The 24,861-nt window shown below is 31.8% G+C and overlaps 1 protein-coding gene across 1 annotated transcript; it reads right to left on the bottom strand.

The window, feature by feature from the left end:
- Window positions 1-1,277: 1,277 nt before the first annotated feature.
- On the bottom strand, window positions 1,278-22,621 carry LOC108913929. The gene is made up of 17 exons (XM_018719582.1): window positions 22,492-22,621; window positions 10,977-11,231; window positions 10,731-10,919; window positions 10,522-10,602; window positions 10,261-10,401; window positions 10,130-10,198; window positions 9,586-10,047; window positions 9,458-9,526; window positions 9,131-9,388; window positions 7,861-8,013; window positions 7,317-7,514; window positions 7,105-7,256; window positions 6,949-7,051; window positions 6,669-6,793; window positions 4,844-4,940; window positions 4,561-4,732; window positions 1,278-1,702 (listed from the first exon to the last, which is right to left on the bottom strand). Exons 1-17 carry the CDS (start codon window positions 22,580-22,582, stop codon window positions 1,699-1,701), a joined length of 2,619 nt encoding a protein of 872 aa, XP_018575098.1. The 5' UTR covers window positions 22,583-22,621; the 3' UTR covers window positions 1,278-1,698.
- Window positions 22,622-24,861: the final 2,240 nt, after the last annotated feature.

The raw sequence follows: 24,861 nt of genomic DNA, 5'->3' as shown, positions 1-24,861 counted from the left end.
AATATTTAGTTTAAAGTTGTGGCGTCTGCAGTTGAAAATCCAAATATTAGTGCTAGGAAATTAGTTGAAGAAGAAGTTTCATCCGTATCATATTGAAAATCAAGCACTGTTACCGTAGTTAGGAAAGTTATTAGTGAAATTGGAGATTAAAAAATTTGGATGAATAGAATTTTTAAAAAAGAATACTCATAGTCGCAAGCTAACTTAAAATAAATACCCTTACAATATTTTTCCCGACAAAGGAATGGGTGCAAATCCGGTATTTTACATAAAAATGCGATTTTTGCAAAAACTACGCAACTTAGGTATAGGGAAAGCTATTAAAAAATTGTAGGGTTTACAGAAAGGCATCTAACTCCGTCAAATATTTTTGCTCCAAGTGTTAGTAGTTGAAAGTTAATACAATTTCTTCGAGGTCATGTTTTTTCAAAATTCGAAGAATTTTCTACGTAACTTGGCAACCCCGCACTAAAATGTTAAACTGTTTATATTGCCATATATAGAATTTTCTCAGAAATCCATATGTTTAAAGATATACAGGCTGTTCCATTTAAAAAATGTAATATTTGGCATGTGCCGTTTTTACTCATCGCCCTGTGTGTTTAAAATTAATTTTGTCCTTTAGGTTTTTTGATTCTGTACAACTTTTATATAAACTTTTTTCTGTATTATGAATAACAAGGGAGTTATTTTACTTTCTCAACTAACGGCTCACCCTGTATGATGGAGACTGCATATCAGGACATTGTGGACATATTCTCGTTTTCTACATCATATTTATTTAAGTACAATTAAGTTGAACAAAACAATTGAACGGTAAATTTTTCACTGAAATAATTTATGTTTCATTTCCTGTGATTTCTACAGCCGATTCTTTAGTTTTTGTTTCCCCAGCCACCTACATACAGGCAAATACGAGCGTGTTCAAACGTTAGGTACGTGATAATTACACTGTTTAGGCAAAGGATGGGTTAGGCTCGATTTTTGAGACTCAGTTCAACGTGGTGAAAGCGTCATGTAACATGCGGAGATCGCTTTCACTATCGACGCTGGTTATTATGTAGACCTCAAATAATTGTTTGTCGGGACAATTGACTTGGATATATGTAAATGGAAATTACCTCGAAGTGCCCGAGTTTCTGTTGTTTGTGGGCATTACTCAAAAATTACAAAAAATATGTGCAAGTAGTGCCATTTTGCAGTTATATTAAAGAATTAGTATTTCGGCATGATACTTGAACCGAAAATTGAACATAAAAAGATCAAAAAACACTCAATTTGTATAAAACTATTTTATTCATAAACGTCTACAAGCAGAAACATAAATCAAGAATAAATACCATCACCATTCCCCTGATAAAAAGCGAAACTGATAAAGAAATATACACGAAGAATGTTTAAACCGCCAGACTAAAACAAAGCCAAGACAGGATTCCTATTTCTTATCAAGATCTGGCACAAGACTGAAGTGAACAATATACACTATTACAATCAAGTCGATGTGGTACCTATACGGATACATTTTACCAGATCGAGATAAGTTCAAGTGATTCAAGCATTGGTTGTACCTTAGTCAGCGTTAAATTGCTAAATAAATAGAGTACGATATGTCGAGTTTTGCAACAAAATGTTGCGGGCTTCTGTAGGACAGGAAAAAGAGGAGAATAATTGTGTTTATCAGTCTTCCGATTCACCAAGTCAACTGAAAAGAAAAATGTTTGTTATTTTTGTAAAATTAACCAGAAGATGGTAAATAATAATATCTATTTACGAATCAAGTTATTGTATTGTTATACGGGTTCTTATCAGGAGATCCCAATACTAGGCTAGGCAAGAAACTTTAAGTTTTGTTGTATTCTAAGTGTGTATTTTTATTCACCTGATATCAAAATAAAACTTGTTATAGATACTTTGGAAATAATTAAGAATATGTAATAAAAAATGTATTAGTTTTGATTATAAGTATCAAAACATTGTACGTATTGTTACATTAGTTTTTACTAGGAGATCCCAATACTAGATTAGGCAGGAAACTTTATGTTTTATCGTATTCTATGTATTTTTATTTTAAAATATAAAATACCTCGTATCAAAATACTTCTTATACATATTTTGAAAATAATAAAGAATGCCGCAAAAAGTATATTGATTTTGATTGTAAGTAACAAAGTATTGTATGTATGTATTGTTATATTAGTACTTGTCGGGACATCTCAATACTGGGTTAAGTAAGAAACTTTATGTTTTATTGTATTCTAGTTTTGTATTTTTATTTTAAAATATAAAATACCTCGTATCAAAATACTTCTTATACATATTTTGAAAATAATAAAGAATGCCGCAAAAAGTATATTGATTTTGATTGTAAGTAACAAAGTATTGTATGTATTGTTATATTAGTACTTGTCAGGAGATCTCAATACTGGGTTAAGTAAGAAACTTTATGTTTTATTGTATTCTAGTTTTGTATTTTTATTTTAAAATATAAAATACCTCATATGAAAATAAAACTTCTTATACATATTTTGAAAATAATAAAGAATGCCACAAAAAGTATATTGATTTTGATTGTGAGTAACAAAGCAGGTATTGTACGTATTCTTATGTTGCTTCTTGTCAGGAGATGGCAATACTAGGTTAAGTAGGAAACTTTATGATTTATTGTATTCTAGTTTTCTATTTTTTTAAATACACAATAGTTGATATCAAAATAAAACATTTATACATATTTTGAAAATAATGAATATGTAATAAAAAATATATTGATTTTGACACAGGTTAAATGAAACGATAGAGTTCGACAAAAAATATCATAACTTTACGTCTAAAATAATTATCCATGTTAAAAGAATATATTTAATTTTAACATGCTTTCCAAGAACCTACTATGTACTACATTCGATGATATTTATTACATGTTTAACATCATTATTTTCATTTATTCTCAGTAATTAATCATTTAATCATCTTGACAAGATTACATCAAGTTTCTTCGTCATGCAGTGGCGAATCTACATAGAGAGATAGAGGTCTACAAATTCTTTGAAATTTTGAAAACACAAAAACATAAAAACAATTTTTAAGGATAATTCCATAAATTATTATCAGTTGGACAAATCCAATCATTGTTTTGAAAAACTGTTTTTATTTTGCACAACGAAATTTTCAAAATGTCTTTATTTAGGTATTTTTGTTTTAAGTCGTTGTTTTTTCTCTTTTATAACTATTATCGTGATTCTGCCTTTACTAGGTACATTGGTAGACACTACTAAAGACGAATATACCGGGTGATTCAGTTTGATATTCGCGGCCTTGTATCTCTTTTATTTTAACAAATAGCTATAACAAACCTTATATATTTTTAAATCGCCGCTCAAACTCTATCAAATGACAATATCAGATCGTCTCCATGGTAACATGTGTCAAAATTGCTATAGTCAAGTGTTTTTCTTCAAATGGCACACTATATATTTTTTATCAATTCTGGAAGATATTTTTTTCTGCGTTCAGCTATATGAGGAAGTCTATATTTTCATTAAAAATATTGGTAGAAAAACAGCAAAATAGATGAGCCCTACTTTCATTAGCTTTATTCTGAAAAATTATAGCCAGCTGCGGAAACAACTGAATTTTAACGTTTCTAAATAACGGTTTGTCAAAATAATTGACATTTTGTACCTACCTATTATATCTATAACTAATAATTATAACATGAATACTTACAGTAACCAAGGAAAGCTAGATATGATTTTAATTTATGGAAAAGGCTCCATCAGAAAAAAAATTCGAAAAGGTAGCTAGAAATTTGGCGGCAGATGGAAGTTTTCAAAAGAAAAGAAGAGTTTTTAAACTCAGAAGGGCAAGAGATGAAGAACATTCGATAAAGATGTCAAATGGCCTGCTAGATCTCCGGGTCTCACCCCTATAGATTTCTTTCTTTGGTCTTACCTAAATGATATTTATCTTAAAAACATAATAAAAGTAGAATGCCGGAGATTAAATGAAGAAACAGTAGAATGTGTTTGTAGAGGGGGAGTGATGAACAGAGCTATTCTGTGTTTGGAAGCAAATGGAGGTCATTTTGAACATTTGAAATAAGCATTGTTTTAAATTGTTATATTATTATCGTGTTAAAAATAAAATATGTTGCTTTAAAAAACATAATAACTTGTTTCCGCAGCTGGTTATAATTTTTTTAGAATAAAGTTACGAAAAGTAGGGTTCATCTTTTTTGCTGTTTTTCTAGCAATATTTCTAATGAAACTATAGACTTCCTTACATAGCTGAACGCAGAAAAAATATCTTCCAGAATTGATAAAAAAATATAGTCTTTTGAATAAAAACAGTTGACAGTAGCAATTTTGACATATGTTACCTTGGAGACGATCTAATAATGTCAATTGATAGAGTTTGAGCGGCGATTTAAAAATATATAGGGTTTGTTATAGGTATTTGTTAAAATAAAAGAGATACAGGGCCGCGAATACCAAACTGAATCACCCGGTATATTATTGTTTCGTCTAAAACAATTTTAAGGTTTGTTGAATTCAAAATGCATACCATTTAGCTAAATGAGGTAAAATGCACTTGTCCATCTTGGAGTCGTACGCCAAACCGGCAGGACACTGGACGATTTCAGCCATACCGTTCCTGCACAGACACACAGCCGTGCATTGTGGGTTGAGGGAAAACATTGTGCCAGGCGTGCAAGTATCTATCTTTTGCTTTATATCTGAAATATTAGTAAATAAACGATTTATCGATGGTATTATTTTATATTTAGTCATTATTTATTTTATTGAGGTAAAAGCTTTGTGAAACAATTCTTATCTTGGACACTTACCATTTGTCACTTGAGGAAGGACGTTTTTTGGAACTTGGAATATTTTTGGGGCTTTGGTACAGTCCACTCTTTCAGCATAGTCGCAAATACCAATTTCCTGAAAATTGTAATGCAGTTTTAACTTTAATGTCTTCTCGCCTAAATATTTGGTAGATACATAAGTTTATTTCTTTTTAATAAACAAGATACAAGTAGATATAATAGGCGAGCGGTTCACCCCTAAAAAATGGCATGAACCGACAAAATTTTTAAAACTAAAACCTACAGCATGAAACTTTTTTTATTTTATAGTGTATTTTTCTGATAATTTATATATATTTTTTATGTTTTTCGGCGTGGTCAGTCAATTGTTACAAACAAAAAAGTTGTAAAAAAAATTACTCGCCGACTGATTCTTTATTGTAAAATGGAGACTTTTTGTTCTTTGACATAAATTCGGAAAATGCTTTGTTTCCGGGATATGTACATTGTACAATTTAATGTGAAAGAAGTGACGAAATCGACAAACTTTCGGATTTTTTTTCTCAAAAACTACTGAACAGATTTTAATTCTAAAAAAGCATCATAATACAGATTTTCTACTTTAAGATATATTTTTTTGGCATGGGTCAATCATTTTATTGAAGGTCTAAAGCGAGTAAAAAAAAGTCTTGTAAAGAAAATTATGATACCACTTCAAATTTAAATTTTCTTTCTACAATATCTTGGATTAGATTATATTTATAATAAACATTATTATGATTTTTTTAATCGATATATGTTAACAGTACAAATGTTCAAAAGATCATTTTGTTTGGTTTTGTAGCCGGAGTAAGGTTTTTACAAGTAATTAGTAAAATTTAAATATTCGATTTTTGGTTTCATAAATCGTTAAAATTAACTTGAAAGTTGTACCAAAACTAAACTAAATAACCTTTTTAAATCATAAAATTAATCTAATAATAATAATTGACCTAGCGGTCTCGAAAAATAAAAAAGTTTTTGGATAATTTATTGTATAGGATAATTATTTTATTTTTATTTTACAGAAATATTAAGAGCAATAAAAGTATATTAATTTCTTTTTTATTTAATTTTTAAATAACAAGTTTTTCGTTATTTTCGACAAGTTCTTGAGTTGAAATAAGCGTTTCATCATCAATTTCGGATGGAACATTCTGAGCATTCATCTGAACACGATGACAAACAGTTACAATTTTTCGAAGAACATTTTCCACTACATGAACAAAAATATTTTTGAAGCATATCTAACGCAGTTTCTCTCGAAATAATTAAAATCCAAACAATCATTTTCTAATTTCCATCCATGTGTCAATGGATTTAGAGTTACAATTTCACTATTTGTATAGACTGTTTTTTTACTCGCTTTAGACCTTCGATAAAATAAATGACCTATACCAAAAAAAAATATCTTAAAGTAGAAGATCTGCCGATTATTATGCCTTTTTTAGAATTAAACTCTGTTCAGTAGTTTTTGAGAAAAAGATTCCGAAAGTTTGTCGATTTCGTCACTTATTTCACATTAAATTGTAAATATCTCGGAAACGAAGCATTTTTCGAATTTTTGTCAAAGAACCAAAAAGTGTTTAATTTGGTCCATTTTATAATAAAAAATTTCAAATCTGTTGGGCGAGTAATTTTTTTTACAACTTTTTTGTTTATAAAATTGACTGATCACGCTGAAAAATATGTAAATTATCAGCAAAATACACTTTATAAAATAAAAAAAGTTTCATGCTGTAGGTTTTTGTTTTAAAAATTTAGTCGGTTACCTTCATTTAGAAGCATCCTTTTAGGGGTGGACCGCTCGCCAATAAGTACTTACATCATTAAAATTGAATCCAGCAGGGCATTCGTATGTAGCAACTATTGTTCTTGAAACACAAGTATAGTACACACCGCAGTTGTTAGCATCTCTGTATGTTGCAAAATCAGCTGGGCATTCATCTCCTAGAAGCATTGGATTTTATAATTATCTCTTCCTTCTGTATCGAAAGTAGTTAAAATAGGTTAAAATGAATAGCACCTTTCAGTTTAACTGATCTATTATGACCAGATCTGTAAGATCAGTTAAATGAAAACCTTCTTTTGACATAAACAATTACCTCTTCTTAACTGAGCGGCAGTATGCGAATTGCTTCTTCCTGGAATGAGCAAGGGATCTTTGGAACAATCAACTCTATAAGAGAAATCACAAACCCCAAGATACTACAAAAAAAATCTATTAGTTACTTAACTCGACAATTTATTACTTGTATTACATCATTGTAATTTAAACCCTCTGGACACTCGTATCTGGCTACAACTTTGTTGGCTGTGCAAGTGAAGTAGGAACTGCATTTCTTCCTGTCTCTGAAAGTGCCATTGTCTAGAGGGCACTCAGACTTGGAACTGGTATCGGCACCTGAAACATCTAAATGACAGTTATAATCAAAACTGTAGCAGAAATAAGATATCGCTCTAATTCATTTACCTCTGGAATGAACAGGTCTATCCCCACACTGAACGTTGTGAGAAAAGTCACAGTATCCTTTGGTGGAAAACAAGAATCCCTCCGGGCACTCTTGTTCCAGGATGATGTCGTCCCAACAGTTCACGAATTTGTTGCAGGATGTGCTCGGGAACTGACCCCTAGCGTTCAAGCATTTGCTCCGTAACTGGGGTGCAATAACTAAAATATGTTGATGCTGATTAGAAATGTTATATTTCTAGGGCGTTGAAAGGATCAAAACAGGAATATAAATAAAAAAATCTTTAACCGAACAACAAAATGAATAACCTTTAACAAAATCCTAACACCTACCCACGATATCGTTTCTAACACCTAAAATATTACAATGGGATTCATTTTTATATTTCCAGAGGTCAATGCTATGATTATAACAGCAGTTACTGTAAATCACCAGAAAATGTACGACAGACACCGCTATAGGTACATTATCCCAGTGATTCATCATGTTTTAAACCCACGTACTAAGTAGCTTATATTGATTTTGGTACGTAGAAATTGAGAATACCTGTAGGCAACGGTGCAGCCGTTGGTGTAGATACAGTTGTAGGTACTGCTGCCAATGTGGGATTCGTCGTAGGTGCGAACGATGGTACTTGGGAAGGTGTCGGTGGTGGTGGTGATTTTATTTCAATAGGGGCTGCAATGACTGGCTGGGATGCTAGAAATGAAAAAAAAGTCAGTAGCTACTTTCTTAGTAGATTGTGGAGCAGCTGTCGCTGCTTTGAAGCATTTTGGAGGTTGATAAAGCGACATAGGCAGCTGAAGATTCCCTTCAACATAAAAAAATCAAGTTTGGGAGGAAATTTTGCAAAAAAATTTATACAATCCCATTTAAAAAAATATCGATGACGTAACCACTCATCTACAGTGTGTCAAAAAAAATTGTGCTTCGCTATAAAGAAAATAACATCCCATATACATAATTTAATGGTAATGATAAAAGATATATCATGGTATATCACAGGAAACCTGTAATTTTTAACCAACATTGAATTTAATATGTAACTGTTTTTTGGAATAAATAATAATTAATCACATATTTTGGCTTCCTTTATATTTTTTATTTGAATATTAAAATTCTTATGTAAATTTTGATATTGCATGTAGGAATCTCAAACGAGTACTTTTTTCCGTCATGTTTTCAACCTTAAGTTATACATTTATTTTGAATTTAAAAATAATTGTGGGAAAACAACTTGAGTCAAAAATTATAATTTCAAGGACTTGCAGAACTTAATTTTTGTCTAAATAAACAGTTTTAAAATGCCAGCAACAGAAGGTGAAGATATTCCACAACGGGAAGCCATAACAGCATTTCAAAAGTAATCTCTTCAGTGAACTTATGATCCTCAGAGATGTGGTGAGGAGTTTTATAAAAAAATATTGCCAGTGTGCATTCTTAGAGCAAACCGAGATACATTTTTAAAGACCTTTGTTATCAGCATCGCTTGTTAAACATATGGTTCCGCTTGCACGAAGGCTACGTGATTTTATAGAAATTATAATCAGATGAAAGATGTGAATCAGTTTTGTTGGAAGCATTTTAAACAATGTACATTACCAAGGTGGACGATGAGAATAGAAATTATATTCAATAAGAAATCATTCCTTTTAGTACTACTTTTAAGGAGCAATATGGGTCCTTGTCTACCATTGATTGAATTCCCGTTTATTTCCTCAAAAATATATTCATTCTTCTAAAATAATTCCACAAGTATTTCTTTTTGTAACATTGACTCCAATTGAAGATTTATTCCAATTGTTGTATATCTTACCTACTAATAAACGTCCAGCACAGTTCACGTTTTCAGGATAATCGCAGTACCCTTTCATGCTAAATAGCAAACCATTGGGACAAGTCTGTTCAGTGGCAATTCCTCCCCAACAGTTCAGGAAGGTGTGGCAAGCATTACTTGGGAATTGACCCCTAAGTGACACGCACCTGTTGTCACTTTCAGACCCCGATATTTCATTTGTCTCAAGGGATGAAGCAGCATTTATCGCGGGAAATCCTGCTAATACATTTTGTTGACCTACAAATAAAGAAAATAGTAGGTATGATAGTCAAATATATTAATAATTCCAACACTTTTTCTACTCACTAGATACTGGAGTTTGAACAAACGTATTTTGATTTGCTGCACCTTGAGATACTTGCTGATGTTGAGTACCTACGACAATAATAATGCACCTGTATCTATTAATATTTCATTCATGTTTCTTTCCTTACCAGAAAGATGTAGTTGATTCTGTTGCTGTTCCTGGTGACCTTGTTGATGATGCTGCTGTTGATGCTGCTGCTGTTGATGATTCTGTTGTTGCTGATGCTCTTGTTGATAGTGATGTTGATGATTCTGTTGCTGCTGCTGGTAACTCTCTTGTTGTTGATGCTCTTGTTGATAGTGCTGCTGCTGGTGGTGCTGTTGTTGGTAATGCTCCTGGTGACTCTGCTGTTGATGATAGTGTTGTTGATGTTGTTGTTCCTGGTGACTCTGTTGTTGATGATGCTGCTGTTGATAGTGTTGTTGCTGTTGGTTATGTTGTTGATTTTGTTGGTACTGTTGTTGGTGCTGCTGCTGTTGATGATTATGTTGTTGTTGCTGCTCTTGTTGATAGTGGTGTTGATGTTGTTGATGCTGTTGATATTGCTGTTGGTTTTGCTGATGTTGCTGGTTATGGCTTTGTTGGGCACCTTTAAAAATTGAATTAAACGTTTTCTATCTATCTATATGTATATTTGTGCCTGTTTGTGTGAAAATATATAAAGTACATACCAGATAATTGTGTTTGAGCTGTGTGAATAGCTGAAGTTGCAGCTATTGGAGAACTTTGTGTTGACGTGACTGTAAATGTAATAAAAATCAGTATTTAATGATTAAATTGTGGTACTTTTTTTCTCAATTACCGGGTATTATATTCGATTGAACAAATGAATTCGCATTTCCTGAGCTTTGAGACACATGTTGATGGTTCTGCAACTGTTGTTGTAATTGTTGATGTTGCAATAGTTGTTGGCCAGTTTGAGCAACTTGTTGAGGTGGTACAGCTGAAAAAGCAATTTGTTATGAACTATTCTGTTTATTCAGTGTATTCATTACAATATTTATTGTTTCTGTTATTTCTGTTTGGGCAAGATTAACCTTACCTAAATTACATTAACACTTACCAGTAAACTGTACGATACTAGCATGAATTGGCGATCCTATTGAAGGGTGTTTTGATGGTGCGTCTATATACTGTGTAGACCCTGAAAGGAAAATTAAAAAATGTATGTTAACAGAATAAATTTGTAGTAAAAATCATTTATCACAACTTCAAGGTTCTTCATTAAGTGACAAAAATAAGCCCCAATAAAAATCTTATTCTAATTTCTACCTGCCGATTTTTGGCCATCGCACTGCACATTTTCGGCACGATCACAGTACAGTCCTTCTGCGTTAAACATCAACCCTTCGGGACAGCTCTGCTCTGTTGCTGTACCATTCAAACAGCTCACAAATTTATCGCAAGAAGTACCCAGAAATAGACCAGTGGATTTCAAACACCTCCTGTTCAGTTCCGGGGCTGAAAAACGATTAAACTGTCATTTTATGGTCTAGTGATCATCACTCAAAAACTTACTATTTGTTTTTACCACTGTTTGAGCCGCGCCAATCACATTCGAGTTCGAATTCGATGATTGTGGGACATGAACGGAACTTGTTCGGTTGGAGCAGTCGAAAGAATGCACGTGGTTCGGAACCGGTGCAGGAGAAGGTGCCGTGGAAAGTTCGACCGCTGGTGGTGACTGCTGAAGTTGCTGACCACGGAAGGGTAAAATTACGTAGAGGTCGGTTTGGTTCGCTTTTTGTTGAGGTGGCTTTGACGGTGCAAGAACTGAAAAAAAAGATTTAATAGAAGTGTGTTAAATAAATGTAACATTACAGTCCAAAAAAATTGTAGAATTCACCTCCAAGCAAACGACACCAAAATAACTCCGATCTGACTACCCCTGCGCCCAGCGGACGCGACCGACGCTGAAAGTTAAACCTTTTAAAGAACACTTAATTATTTTCGATTAGTGCTAAAGGCAGCTGTATCTTTAATCCCATCAGCAATCAGTCTATTTCCATTTTCGGTTATTTTTACCTGCAAACTTCGTTATAAATCACCACATTTCCCACCGTATATTACGGGGCGCAAACTACTGGCGATATATCTCGAGTGTGGTTATTTTTAGCTCTCCGAATGATTTAGTGCCATCCTCCTTAATCGGGTAGCGAAATTCTTATCGATCTTATCCGTACATAAAAGGCTATTTTGGGGCCGCATAAAAAAAGGTTAACGTCCTGAATGCAGCCTGCATTCCCTGGTAATATGCAATTCACGGGGTTCCAAGAGTGCTTCATCATATCAGGCATTAACGCGATAAGTTCCCGGCTGAATCGTATAAAATTTATTGACGGGTATACAGAGCGTACGGCCAGATAACGCCCTTTCCTTGTACAGTCAACTCGTTGTGTACTTGAATGTGCGTGAGGAGGGAGAAAATAGCAAAGGTGCATGACTGCCTTGATTTTTTTTCAGGTAAGAGGTCATCTACAGGGTGTACCAAATTTAATGTGCAATATTGTCTAACGTGTGGCATAGTTTTAGTGTTTTTTTTCTCTGTTTATGTTATATTTAGATTTTTCTTCTATAACTTTATTTATCTCATTTATTTTTTGATATTAGATTAATCCTTATATCAAGTTTCTAGAAACAGTTATGGATTACTATTTTTTTTAAGGAGTGTACGTATTTAATTTGTGAATCTCGTTGTCAATGACTTCTGACATTGATTTAGTTTAGCTGAATTGTACTCAACAGCCAATCGGTGCTAAAGAAAACAGCAACAAAATTAAATCGTGAATAGTTAAAATTTAAGCAGAATGCCATATTGTTCCGATTTTTGAACGTCAGTAGGCTTAATGTTGGACCAGGACAAACTCAGAGAGTGAGAAACTTGAAATAATAAATTTAAACGCAATTTTAAAGGGTTCATAAGGGATGATGCACCATTAAAATGTGACACGTACCATATTAAATTCCCTATAAAATAAAGTAATAATTTTTTAAGTTCGCCAACGCCATAATTTTAAAAATGTTGTCACCCGCCGTTCTTGGGGGTGAAAATTCGAAATATTTAGAATTATTCAAATTTCGTGGCTGAAAACGTACTTAGGTATTGTATTTTTGAAACCGAGTGAGTTGCGCGAAACTAAATCTGTACAGGACATAGCTAGTACCATGCAAAACATCGCCATAATTTTTAAAATGTTGTCACCGCCGTTCTTGGGGGTGAAAATTCGAAATATTTAGAATTATTCAAATTTCGTGGCTGAAAATGTACATAGGTATTGAATTCTCGAAACCGAGAGAGTTGTACGAAACTAAATTTGTAAAGGACATTGTAGCTAATACGATGCGAAACATCGCCATAATTTTAAAAATGTTGTCACCACCGTGCTTGGTCGTGAAAATTCGAAATATTTGGAATTATTCAAATTTCGTGGCTGAAAACGTACATAGGTATTGTATTTTTGAAACCGAGTGAGTTGCGCGAAAACGTACATAGGTATTGTATTTTTGAAACCGAGTGAGTTGCGCGAAACTAAATGTGTACAGGACATAGCTAGTACCATGCGAAACATTGCCATAATTTTAAAAATGTCATCGCTGTTCTTGAGGGTGAAAATTCGAAATATTTAGAATTATTCAAATTTCGTGGCTGATAACGTACATCTGTACCTCAGAGCTAAACTGTATTAAGTGCCTAATTTTGGTTATCATTCCAGAACTTCGAACTCTTACTTCTCCTTGATAAAAAAAATTAGTATGATGTGAAGTTATACGTCTATTTTAATATTATTTATTGTAATTTAAAGAATAATTTTCTATTCGTATTTTTTCGAAAAAATGGAGTTAACACTATTTGGCACAAACATGATTTAGAGATTTTATATTATAATATTTACTAATTGTGCGATAATACACGATGAATGTGGATATAATACTAAAGTAAACCAACATGATCTTGATATGTGTGGAGTTAATACTCCGAAGTCAAACTAATAGAATATTAACTCCACATACACCTGTTTGGCTCGGACTAAATTGATGTAACAAGGAACTTAATACTGTGGAAATGAAACACGGTTAATATTAAATACACATATACGATTGTCTAGCTTGGAGACAGGTTGGGACTTATTATTATTTAGCACTGTCTATCTTCGAAAGTATCATGAGTGGGAGTTATTACTGTATAGTACGTGAAAGAGCATAAGAAACTGTGTTGGGCTGTCAAATAATCCCATTTTCGTAAAAAATGGAGTTAATACAGTTTAGCTCTGAGGTACATAGGTATTGAATTTATGAAACTGAGTGAGTTGTGCGAAACTAAATGTGTACATTTTAATAGTGCATCATTCCTTATCGGCCCTTTAAAATGTTTCAATTGAATTGAAATTTGATTTTTCTTAGTTCAAGTATGACTGAAATATTGATTTTTTTTTCGAAATTTGAAACCACTTTCAAGGCCTATAACTTTTATAATAAATAATATAAATTTATAATTAATTTTAACCTTTATAAATGCATTGTTTCAACTTGATGAACGACCGAAAATTACATTAATGGAATTCCATCGCTGTTTCTTTATTAATTCAGCAAAACTCCGCTATCTCGACAAAGAATGACAGAGCGCGAACGTCGCCAAACCTGATCGGTATAACTACACATGTTTTGAATATGTATCTGTTTATAAACTCGCGGATCGTTTTATTTCCTTCATCGTTGGTGTTAAAAAAGCGAATGACCTGGCTACTACCTTCCAGGTCGGTATCAGTGGGCTAGGGTCGCGATATGGCAGATCTCTTATGTTTTTATCTTCCACGCCGATCCTTTTTGGGATCTCGCACCGCTTAAGGTCGTGTGGGAGGGTGACTTGCCGGCGTACTGGTTTAGTCTATATTTTAATAATTACCGTAAAGTGATCTCTGTTCGTCCCACTGGACGTTCCCGATTTGCATGAAAAGTATTGTGTTTTGGGTTATACGGAGGCAGAAATGATTTAGGCGTGACGCGAATTACCGTTAAAAAAATTGTAGGTATCCCAGGAATTTTAAACAAAAAATACTTATGCGAGACGTGGAACAATGTCTAGAGTGTTTTTGCACTATTTTGTTATATATAGGTATGGCATATTTTACGTTCTCATTTGTTTTACTTGCACTAAACTACGTACTATAAAACTTCTTAGAAAGTTTTTGAAAGATTGGTGTTGAAATTTATAAAAAAAATCGCATTTTCTAAAATACCTCTGAAGATGGAATGTCGAAACTTAGGTTAATTATTTATCTGGATAAAGGTAAAAGTCCACTGAATTCGGATATAAATACGTGTACCAGTGGCGGAGATACCGGGAGTTACTTTCACTAAACACCCCAGAAATTCTACGCCACTGAATATTTTGAAAATTGTGTCATTATTTCTAGCTCTTTATGGCTTGTCCACGAAAAACGACGAACCTTTTTCAATGTATTACTTTTGTAACTTTTAGTAACATTACCAAGCACTTCCTTAAATTAATTCAACTCGTTCCGCAAAAGAAGTATATATAATTATTTTTCTAAATATTACGTTTTCAAATACAGTGAAATCATAAAACTAATAGTAAATATTAAAAGATGAAGTAAGTAATAATAGAATAAAATCATATGAGATCGCAAGCTGTGGAAACACAAATGAACAATTTTCGAAACGTCAACGACTTATTGAAGTACGCGATATACAGGGTGTATTTGAAACAAGTGTGTTCCTTGAAAAGGCTGATAAAGGGCATGAAAATGAACAACTTTTATTAAGTAACTGATGGTCTATATGCTTCTGTTTTCGGGAAAATGAATTAAGAAAATTAACCATAAATGTAAGCCGACCCTGTGCATCTTGTGCATGTGCGTTGTGTACTTAGCCGGCGTATAAAACTAACAGTACCGTGTGGTTTGTACAACGGGAACAATTGTTACAATTATCATGTACAAACGGTTTAGGCGCTAAATAACAACGAATCCATAACAAGTCATTTTACTCAAAAACCAAGCATTTTTGTTAAAAATAGTAAGAGACCTTTTTGCTATAGAATAAACCGCAATGTAAAAACATATATTTATTTCGAAAATTTTCCAGTGGCGTAGAAATTATATTAAAAATGTTTTATAGAAATCGCTCAATTAGCTTACTTGTCATTTAAATGCTTACAACCAAATTATTTTATAAGCCGCAGCCATTTTGACACAATGCTGAAAAATATTGTGGCGTATAACTATAAAAATATCACAAATTTAGCCGTGTTCCTAATATTAAATAGCACTACAAAAACAATGATGAACAGTTAAGATGGTTCTAATGCTTTTGGTGCTAGATTCAACGTCAAAAATCATGACATTTCAAAAAACCTTTTTATTTTTAATTATGATAATATTGGAAATAATCACTTAATACGCGGCACATGTAAAATTCACTAGATATATACCATACAAATCACAATAAAATTTTCTCCGCAGTAAAAATTGTTTTTCCAAAATGCACTAAAACGCGTAAAATAATATTGAGTAGGTACTTATTACACCACATAACATTCCGGTTGCGGACATTGTGATTAAATAGAGATGTTTGTTAAGTGTATATCTTCTGATACCTTCACGATACAGTTAATAAATAATTTACTTTTGTTGATAGATCTAATGCTACAAAAATGTCATATTATTGCTACTAAAGATCCCAAAATAGATCCCTTATAAAATTGTTGCTATTATATAACTCACAATATAATCTGCTTTATGACCCAGTTATAAAACCTTTAAGAAACTATTTTATTAAAGTATTGGCATATTTTTATAAGACCTGTATAAACGTTTATATGACTATTTTTTAATTGTTTCCAACAGGCCTTACAAAACCTCAACGGTGACTAAAGTGCTTTATAATACTGTGCCCATTTTGGTTGTATAGTTGCTGTATAAACATTCTTACAATGTTTTTGAGACTTATGCTGTTTTATAAAATTTGTCTCGAAAATGTTTTTGCAGCTTTTATAAAATATCAAATTGCTATTGCCTATGATTGATCTATTTTCACAGTAATTTGTAAAATCGATAGAACTTTTCATTCGTACGTTTCCTGTTAAATATAAAACAAATGGCTATCATAGTTTAAGAAAAATAAAAACAAAACAAAAATACGTTTTTTCAAAAGCTTTTATCAAAAAAGGAAGCCTTTGGAAGAAAAAGTGTATACTTCAAAATTACATTATTTAGACGAGATCTGTCGATGGTTAAAGTCCTAATCATAAAAAGTGTATAACTCTGTATAATGCATGTGTTTTTGTATCTAGATCTCGAAAAACATTGACTTCATTTGGTAATATTTTACAGAAAAAAATGTTAAATTTGTTTGAATTGCTTCAAACCTTTATAAGTTTATCTTACCACATCCTTAAATGAATCTACACTAACTCTAAAACGGTTCATTTCACAAAAATAGTAGGAGGCTAAGTTTTGCTCAATATTGTATCTTGAATATTTTTTCCTAAAACAATTTCAAATTTGAGTCGATGATATTTTTGACCTTTTGATGACTAGTGATAATCAAAATTGTATTTCGATAAAATATATACATTTTTTTGTGAAACAACTTAGATGTTATTTGTTGCAACTGTATGTATTTAATTAAAAAAAAAGAGCAATACTAAAAATTGTTCACTTTTCGAGAGTGGAAAACATTCTTTCTATTAGAGATAAAAGTCAGTGTTAACGAAATGCTGAAGCTCTCTAACACAGTATCTGCTATTCCACAACTGGTTAATATACAGGGTGATTCACAACTTATCCAAAAAAATTGGGAATAGATGCGGCATGAGAAGAGAAATGGAGTCAATATCCTACAAAAAAAAAATTTTAAAATCCTTACAGTTTTCGATAAAAAAATTATTGAAATTGTAGTACCTTCAACCATTACATAGCTGGACAACTGTAGTCTCTAACGTCCTTCGTAATACGCGTGGAGAGCCACGGAGGACTCAGCGAAATCCGATTTTACAGTCGTCGTTGCCATAGTGTTTACAGTAGTTTTTTAGTAGTTAGTGTCAAAAATGCCTTGCGTGTATAGCAACTCCGACTTGATGGATATCGTTTTAACTTATGGTGAAGCAAGAAAACATTTGTATTGTGGTGAAGCATTTTAGTCCAATTAACTAAGCCTTTAAATCGAAATTTTGCCAACTTGGCTGAATTTTTGATATGAGTTAGTTTAAGGTATATTATAACAATAAGTGAGAGTAATTTTTTGTTCAACCCCCGGCCAAGGGTGGAAAAAGATAAAACAAAGGGCTTTTTCAAGATAACTCAAAAAGGGTAAGAGCTAGAAAAAAAAGTTTTTCATGAAAGTTGTAAAGCAGACAATTAACAAAAAATTACTCTCACTTATTGTTATAATGTACCTTAAACTAACTCATATCAAAAATTCAGCCAAGTTGACAAAATTTCGATTTAAAGGCTTAGTTAATTGGACTATTTGTGTTATGGTGAAACAAGACGGCATTTGTGTTAGTTCGTAGAAACTGAGAAAAATGGACCCAAATGTGTTTACATGTTGGTTGAATCGCCCTGTATTTCTATACCATTTCAGTTAATATTTGCCATTAACAAGTTAAATAATTAGCATATCTTCAACACCCTGTATCTCGAGAACAAGTGACTCTAGACTTTTGACTGATTGAAATGTTTTGGTCAATACTTTTAGTTGCGTCAATGTAGCGTCATAAAATTGATTTCTCATGAACAACCGCACGCCTTTTCAATATAAAAAAACAATTTTTAATTATCTTTTATTTCACCGAAGATTAAAAACATGCATTAGCTAATTGCTATACTAAATCAAGCAATCCATGACCCTAAGAAAAACACTCCACAGCGTCTTATTTGTTATTGTGAGAATTTTGAAACGTCCCATGAATATTTTAGATATAAATGACGTGATTTAGATAACAATTGACATATACGTTTATATACATTTATAATTCCGTAAAAAATATATGTAGGTGGGAGACAAAAGTGAATTACCATAAATTTCACATTTTTCAGCCAAAACTGGCTAGATTATTTTGTGGTCACTGGAAATGTTAACCACAGAAAACTGTATCATAGTTTGTACTAAGAATAATGGACAGTGACTAGTTGTTTCTCGTTAAAAGAATTAATAATATATTTTTTAATCATCCGATGTTAAATATGAAAGAAAATAGTGTTGAAAAGTAACTAGTTTAATCATAAATAATGGTTGTTTTAAGTTTTCGCGGGAAATTTCAGAAACAAGTTTCAATTTTTTGAATTTTTTTCACTTTTCCTGTGATGATTTGGTAAAATCTATACATATACAAAACTCCATAAAAATTTCTAGTAGGATTTAAGCTTCTCGATGTCAACGAACGACCTTCAGGTTATATCCTACGCTTCCTTTTTATTTCTTAAAAAAAATGCGAAATATACTCTCGAGATTTTATCGTATTATTATTCTCCAATTTTATATTTCTACCAATATGAAGGCGTTTCATGTAAAACGAGCTTAGTAAACTTTATTTCGATCCTAAAATGGACAGGCGATAGAAATACTATATTTATAACTTTTAAAATATCCTCTTTCTTCTAGAAAATGTATTATCATTTGCCACAGATGAGTTTGTGAAGCTGGTTTAAATGGTAATCTACAAAAGATATTTATATAAAATAAAAAAGTTTGCTATATAATATTATCTTTTTGTGCAAAAGTTTGATTTATTTTTAGGAAAGTAGTGTATCAGAGACATGAGTAGGTACATAGATTTTGTGTATTTTTGATGCTGAATCCTAAACCTCAGAACAAAAACAATTTACCAGGTCATTTTTTAGTAAAACACTAAAATATCCCTTAAAATAGGGTAAAATAGTGAGGTAAAACTCTATAATGAAAAGCAATTGCAGAACATTGGAAAGAAATATATACAAATTAAATCCACACCCACCCATATGATTCCATTCAGTGTTCTTGCTCGAATTTTGTTACCGCTGGTTTTTGGGGTCGCTGATTACGAATCTGAAGTCTGAAAATTTCTGAATAAAAAATGGCGGATTCACTATGGCGGATGTAAAAATGGGAAAAGTATTCAAAACTTGAGGATCGTTGCTGAAACTTGTTGTTTCTTTATGGGGTTGTGTGATTTTTCGGAACTAAAATCACTTTTCATTTCTGAAAAGTACATTATATTGTTAACTATTGACGTTGTGGGAAACAACTACTCCGCTGACTGCATGCCCCGTCCAGCGTTGAGTTACACCTACAACATCTACTAAACAGCTAAGATCTTTCATCGGTAGAGTCGCCAGACATCGACCAATGAATAATTTAGATGGATATCTACTGACATATATTATACTTTACGTTTCTTAAACATCATGGTTTGTTAGACGTATGGCTTGGACTAAAACGGTTATCAGTTTCAGGATAATAAATATAGCCGGTCGTAAAGTCTTGTAAGATAAACACAGACATTAAAGGAAATCCTGATTTCTGTGAAATGTTTCCAACCAGCGCACAGCGTGTAGAAGTTTGCAGAAATATTTATTGCACCTTCCCGAATAATGTATTTCTTGTGCAGGATATTATTGAAATGTAAAATCGTTACAGTAAATACAATTTTCTCAAAACCTCTCAATTAAAAAAAAAATATGGCGAAACAAAAAATAAGGTAAATTTATTTTTTAAGGAGAATCTCTAATTTATAAAAATGATGATAGAGAGATAAACAGTCGGGGAAATATTTGAAAATCTTTAAAAATTAGATTTTCGTTTGTTGGTTTTAGATTTAACAAAAGTCCAAAGATGCTACAATTACATTGACTAATGAAATAATCAATAATATTAATAGAAAAAATATTATACCACTATTTATCGTGACATACTACAAAAAAATTATGATAAGTACTGAAATAAAAGGACGCAGGTTAAATGTCTTATTCTCCAAAAACTGAATGCGAAAAAGAAAAATTAATAAAAATGTAGTACAGAATTGGAAATAGACACAGTTGTCCCACAAGGCACTGTTCTTGGACCTACATATTTTTTTAATATACGTTAATGAATTTGAAATTTATGTAACAATAACAAGGTAATTTCTTATAAGTTAATACCGATGTCATATTTTTTGGAGAAAACTGGAAAGTTCAAACAAAAATCCAGAAATATATAAAACACAGAACTTCTAGAAACAATGACAGTTTGAAGCGACAGCGTTGAATATAACTAGATTAATGTCAATTGTTTTTATTTTACCTAACCAGTGATTGCTCTTTGTAGTAGCGGTTTTTTACGTGTTGGCGTTTGACTGTAAAAATAAATATTATCGACTGTTTTTATACGATCATCCAGCAATTAATGCCGTTCAGAAACATTTACCTAAAAGATTATATGTTCAAAAATTGTTTTTATGGTCCAAAATTTTGTATCTTAACTCGTAGTTCAATTAAAAACTATAGGAACAAAAAAAATGTCATTAGAGAACATTTTTAATTCAAAATTATATAAAATTTGAACAAAGAACGAGTAATGTGTGAAATTAATATGTAAACATTTTGCTGCCTTTAAGGCGTATTAATTTTCCCGTAAATTTTTTGTATATTAAATGATTAAATGTACCATTAGTCCAGGCGGCAAAGCATTCCAGGCGTTTGTATTTGAAGTCATCTATTTTGTTGTACAGAAAAATCCCAAATATTTTATGTATTCCAAAAAACTATTGCTAAATTCAGGGGAACAACCAACATACAAAAAGAACCAAAAATGACCCGTTTTTCGACATATTTTTCCCTGTAACATTGAAAGTAAGCCCTAAGTAAAAAACACAATCTTCATTTTTTATTTATTTGACGATTTTCTATAATGTTACAACAATATCTATATCTGTGTTTATAGAGTAAAATGTTGAAAAAATTTTGAAAGCTTCTAAATGGTTATAAAAGTATTTAAAACGTATTTAAGTAAGTAAGTAAGTATTTAAATTTAAATATTTTAAAGTATTATAGGTATTTTTAGTATTGATGAATGTTTATTAAAATTAAACCTTAATTTAAACCCGCGGTACGCGATAAACTTTTTAAAATTTTCTTAATTAACAATCCTGTCAATCGAAAACCACGCTATCGATCGTTGCAAAATTTTTAGGGTAGAATTGACATATGTTTTACTACTTGTTTACAAAGGTTCATCAATATTTATAAATATTTACTTATTTTAAAAATTGTTCCAAATATACATATGATTTTTTACTATTTGTCGCCCATTGTTAAAGCAAATTTCAACTTTTTTGTTTCGCAATTATTGTAACTTTATAGAAAATCGTCAAATAAACAAAAAATAAAGAATTAGTTTTTTTATTTAGGGCTTACTTTCAACGTTACTGAGAAAAATATGTCGAAAAATGGGTAATTGTTCGTTCTTTTTGTATGTTTATTATTCCTCTGAATTTAGCAATGTTTTTTTGGAATAGGCAAACTCGGATGATTTTCTAACAGACTGATCTTTTTAGCTGAAGTTTCTAATCTCAAAACCATAAAACGGATTTTGTAAAAATGTTTTGTTCTTTTTGTATGGGAAATTTATATGTTAAAAAGCAAATGAATCTTGTTATATTCTTTATTTGATGAGCTGAGCATTCAAAAAAAAATGAATTAATTTGACATAGCTTAATAAATTTAAACTAAAAGTACAAAAATAATAGAATATACATAAAAAAAATAATAACAAAAAACTTATCGAAAGGTATGCTTAAAATTGATTTAATAAACCCAACAGATGTGAGTGATGTAAAATTAACATCTTAGTCTTTATAATTTAAGTAAATATAAATTTTACTTATCTTAAAAATAAAAAAACTTCGAAATTAAATACAGTACTATAGTTTCATGCATTTGAACTAAATAGTATCTGATAATAGAAGAAATAAGTGTGTCCAAAAGCGTATAAAATCGAAAGTATTCAAAAAATTTTAAATAAATGACATATTTTGATAAACGGATCCTCTCACCTTGCAGGAAAGGGTTGCCTTCGAAGGCCGGTCCACAGGCTGCGTGATACACCAACCCCAGCAGAACTACAGCACGCATCCTCGCGAACATTGCAACCCTCGCTCGCCCTTTCAGTTGTTACCGACGAACTTTACGCGATTCGCGAATTGTTTTCAAAGTCAGGGCCGCGTCTTCTTATACGGAGCACCGCGGTCCCCACCAGAGTCCGCGTGCTGAGCTTTTAGAGCTTTTGAAATGGGCAGAGCCTCAGGGGGTCCTTATATGAGCATATCGTGCAGGACGCGGGATGGAATGATTGAAAATCTTAATTGTTTCGTTATTGCCTCGTAGCGATTAATTAAAATGCCCGAAATTAAGTTGGGTCTTGGAAGTGATTTTACAATGGAGAGAAATTGTATTCAGTTTACAACTGTGGGATGTGTCAATGAAAGGTCGATACAAGATGTTCGTTTAGTTGATCCTTCTTCTATTGTAGTAGTCTCACCTTCGATCGGAGCAAAAATTTGCAGAATTCGCCACCAAGCAAACTTTTGACACTGGAAATAAACGTAATTTCTATTGCAAAATTTATTTGTATTTGGCATATAATTAAAAACATCCCTGTAGATTACTTAAAGCGTATTACAACATTTGTTTTTTTATTTGTTTATTTGCTGTTAAAATATCAAACGGGCATAAAATCCATTTAAAGGATAAGTAGTGTACAAAATATTGTACAAAAAAGTGCTACAAAGTACAATATAAAAACATTTAAAATGAAAAGCATTAAAAAATAAGAAACAATACATCATAAAAACAGTACAAACCTAAAAATACAAGAAATCAAAGTATGATAAATGTCAACATCAAAATATTAAAGTAATACAAATAACAAAAACAACTGAAAAAAGACGAATAAAACAGAGAAAAAAATACATCTGTTGAAAGTATTTTTTTATATCAATCATGTTGCAAGAAATAATGTCGAAATTCTCCATAACTTTCAAATATTGAACATTTTATATAAGGGCTACTTTAATAACATATTGGTATAGTCTTTCCGATCTCAATTGAAGAACCGAGAGATTGGCAGTATGTACCAGTATTTGAAAAACTTGTTCCCATATTTATTTAGCCATACCCACATACAGCTGAAAAATGAGCGCGCGGGCAAACGCGGTACAAATACAGTCGCATTGTCGCAGTTGTCAACAAATGGCCTAGCAGTGCAGTGCAGCAATACGGAATTTGGTGTGATTGAGGTAATATTAATTTATTATAGGCACCTCCTATTATCGTTCATATTACAATTGCGAAAGGGAGAAATAAGAGGGATATTTTGTTTACTAATATTATAGACTATTGATTATATTAAAAAAAAAACAGGGTTAAAAGGAATGTTCAAGTAATTTTATTAATAAGATCCACTTCTTATTTGTGGAAGGGCGAAATGGGCGGTGACTATTAGACGCCTTCATTATAGCCATCTTTCTCTATCGCTCTCACGTAACGGCAGATGGACCGTCGGTACTTTCCGACCCTGTATTTAGGATCACTTATGTTCATGTTACACTTTGAAAGTGAAAATTATTTTTCTAACATCTAGCGTTACACTACCGACTCCTTAGACCAGGGGTCGGCAAGTAATTTTAGGTGCGGTCCGGATACTTTTGAAAATTTTTAACGAGGTCCAGAAAAATATTCATATTTCTTATTTTTTTTATTTTACTTTGGACTCAAATTTAATTTGCTTATTAACCATTAAGAACTCACACACTCACACAATTGTAAAATACTAGAAAAAATTATAAGATTGGCACTTAAACGTAAAAAACATTTTTTAAATAATTTATTTGAGTAATTTATACTTTCAAAAAATTTTGGCGGTCCAGTATTTTACCTTCCGCGGTCCGGACCTGGACCGCGGTCCGCCAGTTGCCGACCCTTGCCTTAGACAATCTCTGTTACACATTTAGAAATTAAAAAGTAATATTTTTGAAAAAGATTCAAAATTGTTTTAGTTTATAGTTCAATTTTCTTAGGCACATTATGGATGTTGTATAACTATCTCTAATAAAATATTTACAACATATTTTTTTTAACAATAATTCATGCAATATTTTAATACAATACAGGATGTTTATAAACTTGGAACAAAGGTAAAGCTTTGAAGAAGAGGCTCACTAAAAGGACATAGTGTACACAATTTGTGCTTGAACAAAACCATTTACTACCTTTTTTGTTTTACAATTACAGTGTTTGAATTAATTTCTCATATCGTCATTAAAGTTTTTACAAATAAAACATAGTAACCAAACCATCATTAATTCTAAGAATATCGTAGTAGGTGGAGTTTCAAACTGTAATAATTAAAACGTCAATGGTGAGTG

Source organism: Anoplophora glabripennis, unplaced genomic scaffold (assembly GCF_000390285.2).
Source record: "Anoplophora glabripennis isolate ALB-LARVAE unplaced genomic scaffold, Agla_2.0 scaffold745, whole genome shotgun sequence".
NCBI lineage: Eukaryota > Metazoa > Arthropoda > Insecta > Coleoptera > Cerambycidae > Anoplophora > Anoplophora glabripennis.
This window is presented reverse-complemented; position numbering and strand designations above follow the sequence as displayed.

Bases quoted from the DNA above. Each gene is read 5' to 3' on its own strand.
- LOC108913929 (XM_018719582.1), bottom strand. From the start codon at position 22,582: ATGTTCGCGAGGATGCGTGCTGTAGTTCTGCTGGGGTTGGTGTATCAC. The intron at 7,052-7,104 runs GTAATACAAGTA...TTTTTTTTGTAG, and splicing joins AGGGTTTAAATTACAATGAT to TATCTTGGGGTTTGTGATTT. The intron at 6,794-6,948 runs GTAATTGTTTAT...CAATGCTTCTAG, and splicing joins TGCCGCTCAGTTAAGAAGAG to GAGATGAATGCCCAGCTGAT.